This window comes from Pungitius pungitius, chromosome 1 (genome assembly GCF_949316345.1).
Source record: "Pungitius pungitius chromosome 1, fPunPun2.1, whole genome shotgun sequence".
In the NCBI taxonomy this organism is placed as follows: Eukaryota; Metazoa; Chordata; class Actinopteri; order Perciformes; family Gasterosteidae; genus Pungitius; species Pungitius pungitius.
The window spans coordinates 35,468,645-35,487,553 of record NC_084900.1 but is presented as its reverse complement, the minus strand read 5'-3'; the positions used below and the strand labels follow the sequence as shown (position 1 = coordinate 35,487,553).

Sequence of the window (18,909 nt, the reverse complement as noted above, 5' to 3'; positions counted from 1 at the left end):
TAGACCGATAATTGAAAACAACATAGCGTTATCTAAAATAATTTGTGTCATAATCTTTTTGGCTTCTCTCTCTTACACTTAAAAATATTCACAATTGATGTAACTGTAGTTTTAAAGCAATACAAAAAGGTACATTTGCAGATAATAAAAATGCACATTTTTGATAAAAAAAGGACAATCTTTCAATAAAAATATAAATGATCAGAAGGTAGAACTACTGATTCTCTAAGTTGTCAAGCAGGTTGTTCCAGAGACTTTCGTCAAAATAAGAACTGCTGTCAGATGAGAGGCTTCTGATCCCTTTTTCTGTCACTAGTCTTTGTTTGTTTATGTTCTGGTGGCAAAAAGCTTCATGTCACAGTGTATACGCCATCGTATTGGTATACAATTTAGGAAATGGGCAAGTGTCATAGATTCTTTAGTTTAGTTTCTATACTTCAACCAAAAAAGGCCTATAATTAAAGAAGCTGTATGTACGACTCACTATATTATATCCTTAAATTTAAAAAATCTATTTAACTTTGAACTTTTTTTTCAATCTTTCTTTTTGGTCAAATGCTTCTAACCTTTAAGGATTTAATATAGAACGAGGAGGTAAATTAAGACATATAGTGATATATTCTCTCCTTTGGTTATACACAGATTATTAATCCTCCCAGTGTGCTTTTTATCATTATTACCTTCAGGGCCAACAAACACCAAGCAGCTATTTAAGACACCACCACTACCCTCATCCAAAGACCAAACTAGGAAATGTCTTTTGCTCCACATCCCTGAAGAATATATGACAAGCAGCACTGTGGCTACTCCTAACACAGCTGTAGTCATACTCAATTCAGTGCTGTCCTTGACATATTTGCATTAAATACAATATGATAGAATAGAGCATTTTGGTTGTCATCAAATGTGCAGAATTCTATAAAATAAGCCAGATCAAGTTACTGTATCCAGTGGTACACTGATGTGTTTCCAAAAGGATGCTGTGTGAACAATGCTCCGTTCCCATCAGAGCGGCTGTTAAATAGGAGGCTCAAATGATTTTAATGCAGTAACGGAGAAATCGCCATTAATCCACTTTCATACCTTTCAGTGGCGTGAACATTTACTCTACCCTCCAAAATTGCCGGCCTTTATGCCCCAGTAATCTCTGTATATTTAAGGTCATTTTCGCACCAATTACACTGGATGGTTGCATTCTGTGAATGTGATTTCCTGCATGGATTGATGGAGAAAACCACAAATAAGCCATCTAATAGATCCAAGCATTTAGCCCTTTGTATGGAAATTTCAAACAGGATATTAAAGATGAATTTAGCCACTCGCTAAAAGATTTCCTTCAACCGTTTTTCCAATATAAGATCTTTACATTCCCAGACAATAGGAATGCTGACTACAAATATCTCTCTCCATGGACGTATCTGGCAATTCTTTTCTAAGAAAATAAATGGAAAGCTAAAGACAAATTTTAAGAAAGAATACAAAATAGTCTATTATTTTATTCATAGTTAATGTTGAACATTGAGGTCAAGTCCTCTCCTTAATATAATAACACGATACCTTTTCACATATTTTGTATTCATCAGTTTAGTTTTTTCCATCTTTGATAGATGAAAGGCGTGTTGACCTATTGAAAAGACAGAAAATCAACATGTAATCGGTTGTAAATATTATCAATATGCAGATAATCATATTTGTAATATTATTAATGAACTTTGGTTTCTTGTGCAAACTACATTGCAGTATTTTATACTTGATCTGTGTCTTTAAAGCCATTGGTTTGATCCTGCAGGGGGGGGGGGAAACACTCTGAATTGGGTCTCCGTATCGCTCTCATGGACATGTTTGGCTGGACGGCTAAATTATTGGAATTAAAGCCTAATCCTGACAAAAAAACATTCAACCACAAGATATCATGTCCTCTTGAACAAATAATTATATTTCTCTTAAAATAAAATAAAAAATAAAATCTCCTATAAAGCTGTATTTCGATCAAATTAAAATATTAATAGGAATGATACGCATTTTCTTCAAATTGGAAATTTGGGGATCTCCAGTAAATCACTAAATGGCTTTGCTAAGGACATATTAATATATAATGTATGTAACTTGACCATACAGTAAAAGTATGGGTGATTGATCTTTCTAGAGGTTCTACACAACAATCATCCAGGGCAGTGTCGACATTTTGTTCATTCTGTTTGCCATTGTCTTGTGTGTATCCTTTGCAAATGGGCTGTTGATGGGATGCCCGACGCCTCTGACTGGTCTTTGTGCAGCGCTTCTCTTTTGTCGGCTGATCAGCTTCCCATTGGGTCACCAGACGAGATTCTTGGCATTTAACGGCGAAATGAAAGGAAGATTAAGGGATGGCTCCTGAACACTCCATGGTAAAGAAGTGGGCCGCCATTCTCCCATTCAAAGCCCCCTCCCAGTTCAGCACCTCCTCTTAATATATATGGGTTTTCTCAAAGACATCACTGAGAAGTCCAGTGTTACCAGGAATAAAGTAAGATCAACAAGTAGATTAGCGCTGACAAAAATGCTAATGATTGCTGGCATAGACTACAATTAGTATTTTGCCATTTTAGGTGCTAAGTACATGTGACGATGCAGAGACCCACGAGTGCTATATGACAATGACTTAGTTTGTCTTTTGGATTTATCAGAAATAAATAGAGAAAAGCAACCAATAATCATCTCTGTGCAAAAGACATGGCGTTTTTATTTCCCAAATAATGTAGATTTTTGAAAGAACATATGGGTCAATCCCAGCTAACACCCGGCGAGGGACGGGGTACAGCGTGGACAGGTTGCCTGTCAATCAGAAGCGGACGTAGAACCAACAACCATTCACTCTCACATTTGCACACCTAGGGGCAATGTCTTCTGGTCACCAATTAAGCTATCTTGGCCGTCTTTGGACTGTCTAAAGGAAGGACTCTCAGGAAACCACGCAGGTACGGTGAGAACATGTGGACTCCAAGGTGCTGCTTTGAACCCACGACCTTCTTGCTGGGAGGCGACTGGGCTGAACAGCACACTGGAACCAGTCGAGCAGTGCACCCCAAAATCAATTAGTTATGGTTTTACTGCATATATTCTTTGGTTCCATGTTCCATAAAACATTAGGTTGATTATTTGATGGCACTTATTCGTATTCTTATGCCAAATTGTAATACTTCTTGACATTAGAAAATATCTTTATTAAAAATCATAATTTATAAATATGTGTACTTAACATTTTATATATATATTTCACAATATGTGTAATTTGGAATGGATTATTTTACACATTAAAAAAAGGTAAAATATACTTTAACTTGAATTCATTCACTTCTTTATTTAATGTATATTCTGAAGAAGTAATGCTAATCTGGAATATTAAAGAATAAAATTTCTACCTCACATTGCTTCGTTCTTGTTTATTGATTCTGAAATTTGAATGTTCCTCATTCTGCATGTATGATTGCTTAATCAGGTTCTTCTGCTGAAACAGTGACTCCGATCCTCACAGAGATCACAGTGTGACCTTCTAGTGCCATCCCTAAGGAAATACAAATACCAAACTTAATGGAGACAAAGTTTGACATAGAGTGATGAAATATTCAATAGAATCATCAGTTGTAACTGGGCGCATTCTTGCTGTATTCTATTCAAATGTCCAGAAGGGTAGTGGGAGTATCCCAGTATGGATAAAGCAATATCACCATCATAAACATTTTAAACATGCAAACAGGCAGCCCTGAAAGCAGCGCTGGCACCCCCCCCCCCCCCAATCATATAATAATCATAATCATATTCACTAAACCCTAAACCTCTGAATCTATGGCAGACATGTCAACCCTCCCGATTTTTCCGGGAGACTCCCGAATTTCAAAGGCCCTCCCGAAAATCGACCTTTCCACCCGGACAACAATATTGCTGCACCACCCGTCACTGGCTGCGCAAGGATGGCAAGCATGATCTATGGTCACGTTCCAGCAAAAGAGAATCCTTTTGAGGTGGTGTAACTGTTGACTACAAACGATGAGTCAACAGTGCATAGTATGTGTAACAGCATGGTGAGATGGGGCGATGTGGAGCATGGAGTAGAGGCTGGCTGGCTGCTCCATGTCCAAGTGTCCCTGAGCGAGACACCGACCCCTTCGCTGCTAAACCATGGGTTCAAAATGCAATGGAAGTCACAAATACATGGAATGGAATGTAAAAATAACAATAAGATGATACACATCATGATTTGACATGAGCTTTTCCATTATAGATTTTCTACTCCACTTATTACAATGAAACTGTCCTTTTTAATATTTAGTGTTTTTTGACCTACTGTGTACCTTTACTTGTTGTCAAGTATTTTTTATTGAATTTACTGATTAATCTTTATCCTTAAACACCTGTTTGGATTAAACATCTCTTCAGCACAATGATTATCCTGATGGCAATGACAACCATCGTCCTTTTTGCTGTTGGTGAAATTGTTCTTCATTGGTTTCCAGCCCCTTGTCTTTTTTTATGTCTTTTAAAAGTGTGAATTTTTGGTGAGAGGCAGCGGGGAAGAAAGGGGAGGTTAATCCCAGTTTAATACACTGATGCACAGCCCAGGATCGCGGCTGTGATGATTGTGTTATCTTCAGCCAACATTTGGGTCTCCCTCAATTTCAACCCGGCAAAATAGCTGGGAGAAAGTGTAGATGGAGTGGAGCAAGTGTGGATGCCCGGGGAAAAGTGTATTAATAGCAGCAATAGCACTTCCCACCGCCTGGGCTCTCTGTAAAGCTGCTTCTCATTAATTCCGCTGGATTTGTTTGAAGTGCTCTTTCCATCCTCACTGTCAACCATTTTTTTCATTTAACCGTGGCTTATTCTGGACTCCAAAATTGACACTGCTATTTTTTCCCCTACAGGTTATGCATATCTTTGGCAAACAGCACATTGAGTAAATGCTGCATTCGACTCCAGATGAAAAGAGTCATTGTTACCGGGAGCCTCATCGGTTGCCTTGTAACCTTTTAGTCTCTATTCTAAAATGTATTGGACGTAATCACACAGCAATCTACTGAATATTGACGTTTTGCAGCTTTTAATATAGTCTCCAAACATCTAACAAAATAACACAAATTAGAACATGTTTTGTCATATAGCATCTTGCTGCAGGGATAAGATGGGTGAAATCATGCGTGAGATATGCATGTATCTTAAGTCATGTCCAACCCAGTCTCCAAAAAAAGCGTGAAATGGCTACGTTGGTCCACCGTGATAAACGTAGTCATGTTACGTTTTCCCCCAAAATAACGTTACTATGTTACGTTTCTTTTGGCCCATTCATTTACATTGCTTTGCAAATAGGTCACGTGACTATCAAGTTTCCCGGTAGCGAAAAGAAAAACATGGCGGACGGTCAGCATAATCTCCGTGAAAAACACAATATTTTAAGAAAGCATCAGCATTTGTATGCATTTCGATGGCATTTCTAGCGAGAAGTATGCGTTATTCTTTCATAATCTTCTATCAGAGACTGTAGAAGACCTTCCGTTTATTCGTTTCTGCGAAGATTTGAGTGTCCCTTTGGCAAAGCGTGGCTACGCAACGCCTTTAACGGCGCATTATTAAAAAAACACTTCCAGTGGGGGCGTTACCGTAAAGAAGCGTTCAGCCTTAAAGCCACTAATCGCCAAACAAAACAAACTCAAAGCACTCGAATCACATTATGACTTTTTAAACATAAATTCCGTTATTTTTATGAGTTTTCAATGAAAGAATGCATCATTTCCGGGGGTAGGCATGCCCGGGACATCCCGAATTATGGGCAATTTTGATTTGTCCAGCTTTTTGACAGCTCCAGTCCCGACTTCCAATCACAGCCTCCTAAATCAATGACGCGCCTAAAACTCTCGGTTCGAACATTACGTCTTGTTTACATGGGAAAGGGGGGCGGGGCTTCGCCCTCAGAGCGGAGCGTCATTTCTCGCTCCACACGTCTCCTCTTTTTACTGGCCAGGAAAACGGGCGATCTATCCCACGTGGGTCTGGCTCCATTCCATTGGCTCTGACGAATCCATAGAGAGGCGGGACTTATAATTTGCCCGGCAAACGGAGAGATTTGAGCTGCATTGCTTCCACTGTGCGTGAAGTGGCCGTGAGGCCTCCACTAAAGTCTCTCTCTATTTGTTCTGCTTTACTCAATAAAAGTAAAACCTTTACAGATATACTGTCCACACACTAGGCTAACATAATGGAGACTTCCAGGCTTCGTCCTTTATGTTTTATGGGGATAAAGCCCCTGTAAGTAGTTTTTTCCCAAGCAAATCTGAGTTTCTTCTTTTTTTGTGTGTCCCATACAAATATCAAAATATATATACTGATTTTCACATCCAAACACACTCACTTATGTTCCCTTTTATCATGACAACAAGAAATTTCAAGATATACCTTTTGCTTTCATAAATCATACAGTGTGTAAATGCCCAGCAGTGTACGGTCCGGGGGCCCCTATCGGGCCACTTGTTAGATGGTTCGATTAGTCTATCACTACTATACTTTGATCTGACGACTAATTTGCACATCATGCTCGTACCGGCATGGCTTCGCCCTTCCCAGGCATAGTTCATCATCTTCCGGGGTCCTATAGCCAGTGTTGGGAAAGTTTACTTTCTACATTAACTAGTTCAAAGTTTAGTTTACAAATTTTAAAAAGGAACTAGTTCAGTTCATAATTCAAAATATTTGAACTAAGTTCACGGTTCCAAAAAATGAACTAGTTCAGTTCTTTTTTTCCATACGTTGCTGCGAGCTATTTTTTTTTTAAATTATTGCCACAGCCCAGAACCACAGACAGCAATTATTTTATCAGTTTTAACACTGAAGCTATGCATCAGATTTAATCTTCTTATCCAATTTGAATCCTTATCCAACCAGGGTTTACATTAGCATTGAGGGGACAGCATTTCCCTAATGATTCTTTGATGCTATGTTGCTGTCTATTCACTCCACACTAGCAGCAGTTGCAGAGTTTACCCCTACACTACATTCTCAAACACATGCTGCTTAAATGGTCTTTTTTAAATAAGGAATTATTAAAAGAAAAACAGGACAGTAATCATTAAGGTGCAAATGTTTGCAAAGAAAGGTCAGATTCCTCCCATCCTCACCGACCTTGTCAGTAACTTCATAAACTCTTTAAAATTATTATACGCCGCCTCTTTGCTACACTTATTAATGCGCGTTTATGGTGTGTTTTCTATAGAAATCTGGTACCCCATTGAACGATGTTAAGCTGAACGAACGCGCCGTTCATAGACACCAGAATGAACGAGAACAGTGACGTTCATCGGGCATTAATACAGTACGTTGAGTTCACGTTCGCCCAAAATATCAACAAGTTTATGAACGCGTTCAGGCACAACACTGTCCCAAAAGGGCCGGGATCGCACCTCACCCAGCATGCCTCGGCCTTCACTTTTTTCACTACAGAGTTTTGTTGCACCCTGTGACTCCGGCGTTAGACTCCTTCGACTGAGTTTTAAGATGGGTTGGATGGGTTACTGACTAAAATGTATGCCCCCACCCCCTAACTGCCTCAGGGAAACTTGTAAATATAATAAGTCAAATAAGTCAAACAAGCAAGTTGTATCTGGTTTAACCCTTTTATTCCTGTAGGCGTTTTTTAGGTCTCATGCTGGAAATTGCATTTACACACTAAAACTAGGATAACGCATGTCTGATGATAGTGACAGTGAGTCTGTCGATCAAGATGAGGATGGAGACATAGTAGAGGTTGAAAATCCTCCTTGTTGAACACCCCACAATACATTCTGTGCTCCCTCTGGCATAACATTTCTAATGATATCATGTCCCCCCCTTCAGTATTTTAAGACATTCTTCAGGTTATTGTAGGCCAGTTGAATGTGTATGCCATAAAATTTGACACAAACAAGCCCTTTAAGTTTACATGTTTTGTATGTGGATTTTGTACATACAGTGTTGGTCATTTCATTTCTTTGTTTAATATTTTTGAATTTATGTTTGAATCCATTTGTGGTTAATGTGCTCAAAATGCACTACTTTCTTAATGCTTACATTGCTTGTTTGACTTATTATATTTACAAGTTACCCTGAGGCAACAGACCTAAATCAAGTTAGGGGGTGGGGGCATATATTTTAGTCGGTAACCCATCAAACCCATCTAACAAGTGGCCCGATAGGGGCCCTCGGACCGTACACTGCTGGGCATTTACACACTAAAACTGTATGATTTATGAAAGCAAAAGGTATATCTTGAAATTTCTTGTTGTCATGATAAAAGGGAACATAAGTGAGTGTGTTTGGATGTGAAAATCAGTATATATATTTTGATATTTGTATGGGACACACAAAAAAAGAAGAAACTCAGATTTGCTTGGGAAAAAACTACTTACAGGGGCTTTATCCCCATAAAACATAAAGGACGAAGCCTGGAAGTCTCCATTATGTTAGCCTAGTGTGTGGACAGTATATCTGTAAAGGTTTTACTTTTATTGAGTAAAGCAGAACAAATAGAGAGAGACTTTAGTGGAGGCCTCACGGCCACTTCACGCACAGTGGAAGCAATGCAGCTCAAATCTCTCCGTTTGCCGGGCAAATTATAAGTCCCGCCTCTCTATGGATTCGTCAGAGCCAATGGAATGGAGCCAGACCCACGTGGGATAGATCGCCCGTTTTCCTGGCCAGTAAAAAGAGGAGACGTGTGGAGCGAGAAATGACGCTCCGCTCTGAGGGCGAAGCCCCGCCCCCCTTTCCCATGTAAACAAGACGTAATGTTCGAACCGAGAGTTTTAGGCGCGTCATTGATTTAGGAGGCTGTGATTGGAAGTCGGGACTGGAGCTGTCAAAAAGCTGGACAAATCAAAATTGCCCATAATTCGGGATGTCCCGGGCATGCCTACCCCCGGAAATGATGCATTCTTTCATTGAAAACTCATAAAAATAACGGAATTTATGTTTAAAAAGTCATAATGTGATTCGAGTGCTTTGAGTTTGTTTTGTTTGGCGATTAGTGGCTTTAAGGCTGAACGCTTCTTTACGGTAACGCCCCCACTGGAAGTGTTTTTTTAATAATGCGCCGTTAAAGGCGTTGCGTAGCCACGCTTTGCCAAAGGGACACTCAAATCTTCGCAGAAACGAATAAACGGAAGGTCTTCTACAGTCTCTGATAGAAGATTATGAAAGAATAACGCATACTTCTCGCTAGAAATGCCATCGAAATGCATACAAATGCTGATGCTTTCTTAAAATATTGTGTTTTTCACGGAGATTATGCTGACCGTCCGCCATGTTTTTCTTTTCGCTACCGGGAAACTTGATAGTCACGTGACCTATTTGCAAAGCAATGTAAATGAATGGGCCAAAAGAAACGTAACATAGTAACGTTATTTTGGGGGGAAACGTAACATGACTACGTTTATCACGGTGGACCAACGTAGCCATTTCACGCTTTTTTTGGAGACTGGGTTGTCATGTCCTATTATACAAATGTCATGAGAGGAAATGCAACTGATGAGAAGAAAAGGCTGCTATTCACTAGCCGTGCATTGTTCACATGTTTGCCTTTGTACCCTGGCATGCAGTACACGTCAGGTGGAAGAACAGCAGCTTATCTAAAGGGGAAGGCTTCAGTCCCACCTTCTTCATTCACCTGTTCTAGCTCTCCCTCGCATTCAGCCGACCACCAAAAACAATCCCATAAAAGCAAATTAAAGGAATATTTAATAATACAATCTAAACAACACAAGAGGACATCTTAAAATATCATGCATATGTGCCGCGGGCGCCACACCACGAAGTGAGGTGCTGAAAGATGAAAGTGAAAAGAAATAAAAGGCTCAATATAATCTGCTTTAAAACCCCTCCACAGAATATACGTGCCAGGAACTGTGAGAGTGAGGGCTGATAGGGGATAAATATATTTCTTAGCATGCCTTCAAGCTATTACACCCCTCTCCAACACAGACGCCTATTCACCAGACACAGGTTTCATTACCAGCTGTAATAGGCTAAGTCTTCAAATTATTAAATGCCAGGGCTGGAAGACAGAAAGACAAGCTGATCTTTTGGAGAACATGAAAAGGAAGACCGCTGATAGCTTTTGAAAAAAAATGTCACAAACCAGTGGTCAGGAAATGGGGAGCTCAAGTTGAATTACCAGCTGCAGCTGATGGTGGTAAAAGGATAAAAGAGCCAAGTCCTACTGGTCCGCTGAAAACTAACCCAAAAATAAAAGCTTTACACTATAAAACCAAATGAATGAAATGCTCTTTGTGTTTCATTATATATTGAACGGCTTACATGTGCTAATATGAGCTATATAAATATAACCTTTATATAAATATAATGGCAAATATAAGTGTCACACACGTCAGAAATTAAACTTGAATTACATAACTTCAGAATATTAATACTATTACTTTTTTACTTTCAATCGTCAAATTTAATCATTTTAGTAAAAAATGATTTGTTCTGTACATGAAAGTGTTGCTTGCCGAAACGTTTGTGATGAGGGAGTTTTATCCATGAGTAAAAGCAACTCATGGATTCTTTGGGGGGGGTTGAATATGTAGATATTGTTGGTTTATTGTATTAATTATTCTGATTTTATGTAATGAAAGGTTTGGTTGGATGCGCTATCCTGTGGGGGCCCCGTCACTGAGGGGCCTTTGTGTAATTGATATTGACTGGCACATCCAGGGAGCGTTTAACAGCGCCGCGGGACCCCCCCCCCCCCCCCCTCATAAATAATGAAGCGGCTCCCCGCGCGACAAAGCGCTCATTTAGGCCCAATTTGTACAACTCGCGACGTGGACACCAGTCCAACCCGCAGCTGTCCACGCGCGCTGTCACGCGCTCTCCGCTGGCCTACCTTTGTCGCCGAGGATGCCGTCGATGCTGTGTTTGCTTTTCTTGTCTCCGTCTTCATCCCTTTTATCACCATCTTCCTCATCGTCCTTTTTCCCAAACCGACCTCGAAGTACGCGGCTGATCGAACTCACTAAAACACACAGGCAAACATTATTATGTTAATAATACGATTAAAATAAGGTTTTGTTTTTTTAACAAAATAAGTATTTGTTATTATTATTATTACTAGTAGTTTTAACATCCATGGTCACGCATTTTGAATCCAAAAATAGCTTGAGAATGAAAGGATGAATTAAATGCGGCTTACCCGAGGAGGCCTCACCTGAAGGGACTGTGCTCCTGTCGCACACCCCGTCCTTCAGCAGTTTATCCCGGATCTCCCAGCTGAACATGCCGGGGTTGTCCCGCTTGTACTCCTCTATCCGCTTCTCGACGTCCGGCGTGGCGACCTGCTGCAGGGGGACAACGTGCACACTATGATGAGTGGGGAAGCTGCCACGTGTGTACATCAAATCATGACTAATATCACGTAATGATAGCCATGACAACAGTGGCAATGTGATATTATTATCACTGTATTGTTTGCATTAGTGTCGTATGGCGGGTCTCCTCACCCTGGGCTTGCTGCCTCCGATGGCCCCGGGCCGGATGGAGCCGGTCTCCTGGTAGCGGCACAGGATTTTGGAGACGCAGCCGTGAGACACCCGCAGCTGTCGGGAGATGACGCAGGGCCGGATCCCGTGGTGGGCCATCTCCACTATCTTGTGTCGGATGTGGTTGGGAAGCGGCCGGCCGTTGATAAAAACCCCTCCCAGCTGGTTGACCCGACCCTGTCCCAGGGGAGTGGACACTGCGGGCGACACACGGTCCAACTCAACATTTCATCTTCATGCACGTGAAGGGAAATATTCTCCTTTATGTGTTTTTGGCCTGGAATGAAATGCAGGCCTCAACATAATCACATCGGCCTACTAGAATTAGTATATTCAGCTAGCGTCCCACTAGTAGCAATAAATGGACATCTTCGTTAACACACTGCATGAACGACAGTTCCATCTGATTCTGAAGAGGAGGTGAAGAGACCTTCATCATTCATCAGCACGCTTTTCAAATAGTGAAATAATCCGCAGCTTCTCCGGCTCGTTTTCGATTTGATTGATTGGATTTTGCAGGGGAACCCACGATTTTAAATAATATTTAAATAATATAACGTTAAACAATTGTATAAATATTTTTGACGAAATAATCACCAGGTGGTTAATAAATTAAATGCATTGGGCCCATTTTATAATTAGCCAATACGTTTATAAAATAACTTCGTATAACTATTTTATGGAGATAATCAACACATATTAAATATGTTGAAAGATAGATGTGTAATACGAGGCCTTCCCGCGGAGCATACCTTCCAGCGGGAATCCGGTGCGGGCATAGTTCTGTCCCGGAGCCGCGCGCATCATCCGCGGTACCGGTCCTGGCAAAGACGACATTGTACCATTTAACGAAAAAAAGGGAAATAAAAGCAAAAAAAGACGGACAGGGTTTAGATATCCAGTTCAAGTCGACTTGTTGGTCACAAAAGTTTTTCAGGTGGGAATGTGTGACGGATGCGGCGTGCGCCCCGGGAGGGTAACGAGGTGCGATGAGGCCTCGCGAGGCGGCGCGCGGGGTGCGGGGTGCGGGGTGCGGGGTGCGGGGGCCTCACACTAAACGCTCCGGCTCCGGAATGAGCTCATTTTACCGGTGTGAAGGCTGCACTACTTTCACGCTTCCCCGGAAAAGTGCGGACCGGGCGGGCTAGGAGGGGGGGGAGGGGGGGGGGGTGCTCGCGAGCACCAATAGGTTCTTGGAGCTTTCTCTTTTTCCAGAAAGAAAAGCTCCAACAAGTTTCAGCAGCCAATGGGAACGAAGGGATACAGACGCACGCACACACACACACACACACACACACGTGCACGTTAGCATACTAAACACACACAATCGCATTGGAAGTGTGCACAAAAAGCGCGTCCCCTGTCACGTACACATACAATGCAATGAGCAGTAAGAGAGTTCGGATGTGAGAATTATAGTTGTTATCAGTCATTAGTAATATTTTTTAATTGAACAGAATACTTATATTTGTATATTAACAAAAGCTTGAAAACATTGAAATGTATTCATGTTATTGGAATTTGAAAAAGGTTTTCTTCCATCACACAGAACTGTGTCGACCTTTAAGAGCCTTTAGACAGGCTTTTAAGTTAAGACTACAGCACATTCACACTTTTTATTAAGAATCACGTTCGAATCCAAAAATATTTTGGTCCTTCACTCAAGCACAAAAATAGCTGGTTACTCCATGGCCGTTACCATAGTAACCCACTCCTAGCTGCCGAGGGGGAGAGATACTGGGTTTGGTGGCTACTGACAAAAGCTTTTTTAAACTTAAGTATTTAAACATTATTTTTTGTAGACTTTCATGTAAAAACTTAATTAATATTAATATTATTGTAATTATAAACGTGATTACAAATTTTACAAACATATGACTTAAATACACGACAAGTGTCTTGTAAGATTTGCCCTGATTTGTTGCTCTATAGCACATAGGTAAGTTAATTGTTTTTGAGTGTTGTAATTTTCTTAATCAAATGGGAAAAACAGAAAAGCAACATAAGCGTACACACAGTTGACTGATTCAGTATGTTATAGAAATGAAAGTAAATATTGAAAACTACAGTTATTTTAAGAGACTGCATTTTACCATAACTTACTTGTAATTTACCTGTAATTTAAAAGCATCACATCTGCAGGAATATAACTGTTTTTTACCGCTTCACAAAATTCCCACATGTTGGGCCCTTCTGGCTCATCCATGACAAGCTTCTACATGAAGGCTGACTGTTGCGAATTCCATATTTTGTCTTTGGAACTGCAGCCATATGTGCTTCTATTGTTAATTTTATCATCCAATTTGTCGCCCAATATTGGCCCCGCCACAGTGAAACGTTATGATGGAGATAAGTATTGTCCCGAGGGGCACCATGAGGGGGTTTGAGACTGGTCAGTGTTCTCCCCCTTAGAGCTTAAACCTTGGAATAGCAGTTTGAAAGAAAAGTCAAATCACAAGTTTCACTCTTTTAGTTGTGCTGTCTGGAGCTTTTAGCAACACCTCAGGACCATCGATGTCCATGTCTGTGTGTCCTTGGGCATCACACGTGACCCCAAATGCGTGTATGAATGTTCAACCCAGTCTCCAAAAAAAGCGTGAAATGGCTACGTTGGTCCACCGTGATAAACGTAGTCATGTTACGTTTTCCCCCAAAATAACGTTACTATGTTACGTTTCTTTTGGCCCATTCATTTACATTGCTTTGCAAATAGGTCACGTGACTATCAAGTTTCCCGGTAGCGAAAAGAAAAACATGGCGGACGGTCAGCATAATCTCCGTGAAAAACACAATATTTTAAGAAAGCATCAGCATTTGTATGCATTTCGATGGCATTTCTAGCGAGAAGTATGCGTTATTCTTTCATAATCTTCTATCAGAGACTGTAGAAGACCTTCCGTTTATTCGTTTCTGCGAAGATTTGAGTGTCCCTTTGGCAAAGCGTGGCTACGCAACGCCTTTAACGGCGCATTATTAAAAAAACACTTCCAGTGGGGGCGTTACCGTAAAGAAGCGTTCAGCCTTAAAGCCACTAATCGCCAAACAAAACAAACTCAAAGCACTCGAATCACATTATGACTTTTTAAACATAAATTCCGTTATTTTTATGAGTTTTCAATGAAAGAATGCATCATTTCCGGGGGTAGGCATGCCCGGGACATCCCGAATTATGGGCAATTTTGATTTGTCCAGCTTTTTGACAGCTCCAGTCCCGACTTCCAATCACAGCCTCCTAAATCAATGACGCGCCTAAAACTCTCGGATCGAACATTACGTCTTGTTTACATGGGAAAGGGGGGCGGGGCTTCGCCCTCAGAGCGGAGCGTCATTTCTCGCTCCACACGTCTCCTCTTTTTACTGGCCAGGAAAACGGGCGATCTATCCCACGTGGGTCTGGCTCCATTCCATTGGCTCTGACGAATCCATAGAGAGGCGGGACTTATAATTTGCCCGGCAAACGGAGAGATTTGAGCTGCATTGCTTCCACTGTGCGTGAAGTGGCCGTGAGGCCTCCACTAAAGTCTCTCTCTATTTGTTCTGCTTTACTCAATAAAAGTAAAACCTTTACAGATATACTGTCCACACACTAGGCTAACATAATGGAGACTTCCAGGCTTCGTCCTTTATGTTTTATGGGGATAAAGCCCCTGTAAGTAGTTTTTTCCCAAGCAAATCTGAGTTTCTTCTTTTTTTGTGTGTCCCATACAAATATCAAAATATATATACTGATTTTCACATCCAAACACACTCACTTATGTTCCCTTTTATCATGACAACAAGAAATTTCAAGATATACCTTTTGCTTTCATAAATCATACAGTTTTAGTGTGTAAATGCCCAGCAGTGTACGGTCCGAGGGCCCCTATCGGGCCACTTGTTAGATGGGTTTGATGGGTTACCGACTAAAATATATGCCCCCACCCCCTAACTTGATTTAGGTCTGTTGCCTCAGGGTAACTTGTAAATATAATAAGTCAAACAAGCAATGTAAGCATTAAGAAAGTAGTGCATTTTGAGCACATTAACCACAAATGGATTCAAACATAAATTCAAAAATATTAAACAAAGAAATGAAATGACCAACACTGTATGTACAAAATCCACATACAAAACATGTAAACTTAAAGGGCTTGTTTGTGTCAAATTTTATGGCATACACATTCAACTGGCCTACAATAACCTGAAGAATGTCTTAAAATACTGAAGGGGGGGACATGATATCATTAGAAATGTTATGCCAGAGGGAGCACAGAATGTATTGTGGGGTGTTCAACAAGGAGGATTTTCAACCTCTACTATGTCTCCATCCTCATCTTGATCGACAGACTCACTGTCACTATCATCAGACATGCGTTATCCTAGTTTTAGTGTGTAAATGCAATTTCCAGCATGAGACCTAAAAAACGCCTACAGGAATAAAAGGGTTAAACCAGATACAACTTGCTTGTTTGACTTATTTGACTTATTATATTTACAAGTTTCCCTGAGGCAGTTAGGGGGTGGGGGCATAAATTTTAGTCAGTAACCCATCCAACCCATCTTAAAACTCAGTCGAAGGAGTCTAACGCCGGAGTCACAGGGTGCAACAAAACTCTGTAGTGAAAAAAGTGAAGGCCGAGGCATGCTGGGTGAGGTGCGATCCCGGCCCTTTTGGGACAGTGTTGTGCCTGAACGCGTTCATAAACTTGTTGATATTTTGGGCGAACGTGAACTCAACGTACTGTATTAATGCCCGATGAACGTCACTGTTCTCGTTCATTCTGGTGTCTATGAACGGCGCGTTCGTTCAGCTTAATGTTCAATGGGGTACCAGATTTCTATAGAAAACACACCATAAACGCGCATTAATAAGTGTAGCAAAGAGGCGGCGTATAATAATTTTAAAGAGTTTATGAAGTTACTGACAAGGTCGGTGAGGATGGGAGGAATCTGACCTTTCTTTGCAAACATTTGCACCTTAATGATTACTGTCCTGTTTTTCTTTTAATAATTCCTTATTTAAAAAAGACCATTTAAGCAGCATGTGTTTGAGAATGTAGTGTAGGGGTAAACTCTGCAACTGCTGCTAGTGTGGAGTGAATAGACAGCAACATAGCATCAAAGAATCATTAGGGAAATGCTGTCCCCTCAATGCTAATGTAAACCCTGGTTGGATAAGGATTCAAATTGGATAAGAAGATTAAATCTGATGCATAGCTTCAGTGTTAAAACTGATAAAATAATTGCTGTCTGTGGTTCTGGGCTGTGGCAATAATTTAAAAAAAAAAATAGCTCGCAGCAACGTATGGAAAAAAAGAACTGAACTAGTTCATTTTTTGGAACCGTGAACTTAGTTCAAATATTTTGAATTATGAACTGAACTAGTTCCTTTTTAAAATTTGTAAACTAAACTTTGAACTAGTTAATGTAGAAAGTAAACTTTCCCAACACTGGCTATAGGACCCCGGAAGATGATGAACTATGCCTGGGAAGGGCGAAGCCATGCCGGTACGAGCATGATGTGCAAATTAGTCGTCAGATCAAAGTATAGTAGTGATAGACTAATCGAACCATCTAACAAGTGGCCCGATAGGGGCCCCCGGACCGTACACTGCTGGGCATTTACACACTGTATGATTTATGAAAGCAAAAGGTATATCTTGAAATTTCTTGTTGTCATGATAAAAGGGAACATAAGTGAGTGTGTTTGGATGTGAAAATCAGTATATATATTTTGATATTTGTATGGGACACACAAAAAAAGAAGAAACTCAGATTTGCTTGGGAAAAAACTACTTACAGGGGCTTTATCCCCATAAAACATAAAGGACGAAGCCTGGAAGTCTCCATTATGTTAGCCTAGTGTGTGGACAGTATATCTGTAAAGGTTTTACTTTTATTGAGTAAAGCAGAACAAATAGAGAGAGACTTTAGTGGAGGCCTCACGGCCACTTCACGCACAGTGGAAGCAATGCAGCTCAAATCTCTCCGTTTGCCGGGCAAATTATAAGTCCCGCCTCTCTATGGATTCGTCAGAGCCAATGGAATGGAGCCAGACCCACGTGGGATAGATCGCCCGTTTTCCTGGCCAGTAAAAAGAGGAGACGTGTGGAGCGAGAAATGACGCTCCGCTCTGAGGGCGAAGCCCCGCCCCCCTTTCCCATGTAAACAAGACGTAATGTTCGATCCGAGAGTTTTAGGCGCGTCATTGATTTAGGAGGCTGTGATTGGAAGTCGGGACTGGAGCTGTCAAAAAGCTGGACAAATCAAAATTGCCCATAATTCGGGATGTCCCGGGCATGCCTACCCCCGGAAATGATGCATTCTTTCATTGAAAACTCATAAAAATAACGGAATTTATGTTTAAAAAGTCATAATGTGATTCGAGTGCTTTGAGTTTGTTTTGTTTGGCGATTAGTGGCTTTAAGGCTGAACGCTTCTTTACGGTAACGCCCCCACTGGAAGTGTTTTTTTAATAATGCGCCGTTAAAGGCGTTGCGTAGCCACGCTTTGCCAAAGGGACACTCAAATCTTCGCAGAAACGAATAAACGGAAGGTCTTCTACAGTCTCTGATAGAAGATTATGAAAGAATAACGCATACTTCTCGCTAGAAATGCCATCGAAATGCATACAAATGCTGATGCTTTCTTAAAATATTGTGTTTTTCACGGAGATTATGCTGACCGTCCGCCATGTTTTTCTTTTCGCTACCGGGAAACTTGATAGTCACGTGACCTATTTGCAAAGCAATGTAAATGAATGGGCCAAAAGAAACGTAACATAGTAACGTTATTTTGGGGGAAAACGTAACATGACTACGTTTATCACGGTGGACCAACGTAGCCATTTCACGCTTTTTTTGGAGACTGGGTTGGAATGTTACGTAATCCGGATGGGCACGAGGCACCTTTATGTGAATGGGTTAATGATGACATGTGGTGTTAAAGGGTGAGAAGCTCAGCCACTCGTGAGGAGCTCGGAGTAGAGCCGCTGCTCCTTTGAAAGGAGCCAGTTGAGGTGGTTTGGGCTTCTGGTAAAGATGCCCCCTGGACGCCTCCTTTGGGAGGTGTTCCAGGCACGTCCAGCTGGGAAGAGGCCCCGGGGAAGACCCAGGACCAGGTAGAGAGGTGATATCTCTGCACTGGCCTGGGACCGCCTGGGGATCCCCAGTCAGAGCTGGTAGAGGTGGGAAAGGGAAGTCTGGGGCCTCCTGCTGGAGCTGTTGCCCCCCCAACCCGACCCCAGATAAGCGGCTGAAGATGAGATGAGATGTGGTGTTAAAGAGCTTTGAGTAGTCAGAAGAGTACAAGTGCAGCCCATCCATCATTTGAGTTTGGATGTGTCATTCTACAGATGCATCATCATGGCTGCTCTTGGCAATTCAGGTTT

General features: G+C 41.2%; 1 protein-coding gene across 4 annotated transcripts in view; it reads right to left on the bottom strand.

Annotated features, from left to right (window-relative positions):
* The window catches only part of LOC119223712 (paired box protein Pax-7-like), a 48,657-nt gene extending 36,054 nt beyond the window's left edge, over window positions 1-12,603 (bottom strand). The window contains exons 1-4 of one of the 4 annotated variants that reach the window (XM_062566250.1): window positions 12,293-12,603; window positions 11,502-11,737; window positions 11,210-11,336; window positions 10,889-11,017 (exon numbers count right to left, since the gene is read on the bottom strand). In XM_062566250.1, the coding sequence (XP_062422234.1) occupies window positions 10,889-11,017; window positions 11,210-11,336; window positions 11,502-11,737; window positions 12,293-12,377 (577 nt within the window). In that variant the 5' untranslated portion in view covers window positions 12,378-12,603. Of the gene's footprint in view, window positions 1-10,888; window positions 11,018-11,194; window positions 11,340-11,501; window positions 11,738-12,292 lie in introns of all 4 variants that reach the window. The other 3 variants (XM_062566248.1, XM_062566244.1, XM_062566249.1) reach the window with 3 other exon arrangements.
* Window positions 12,604-18,909: the final 6,306 nt, after the last annotated feature.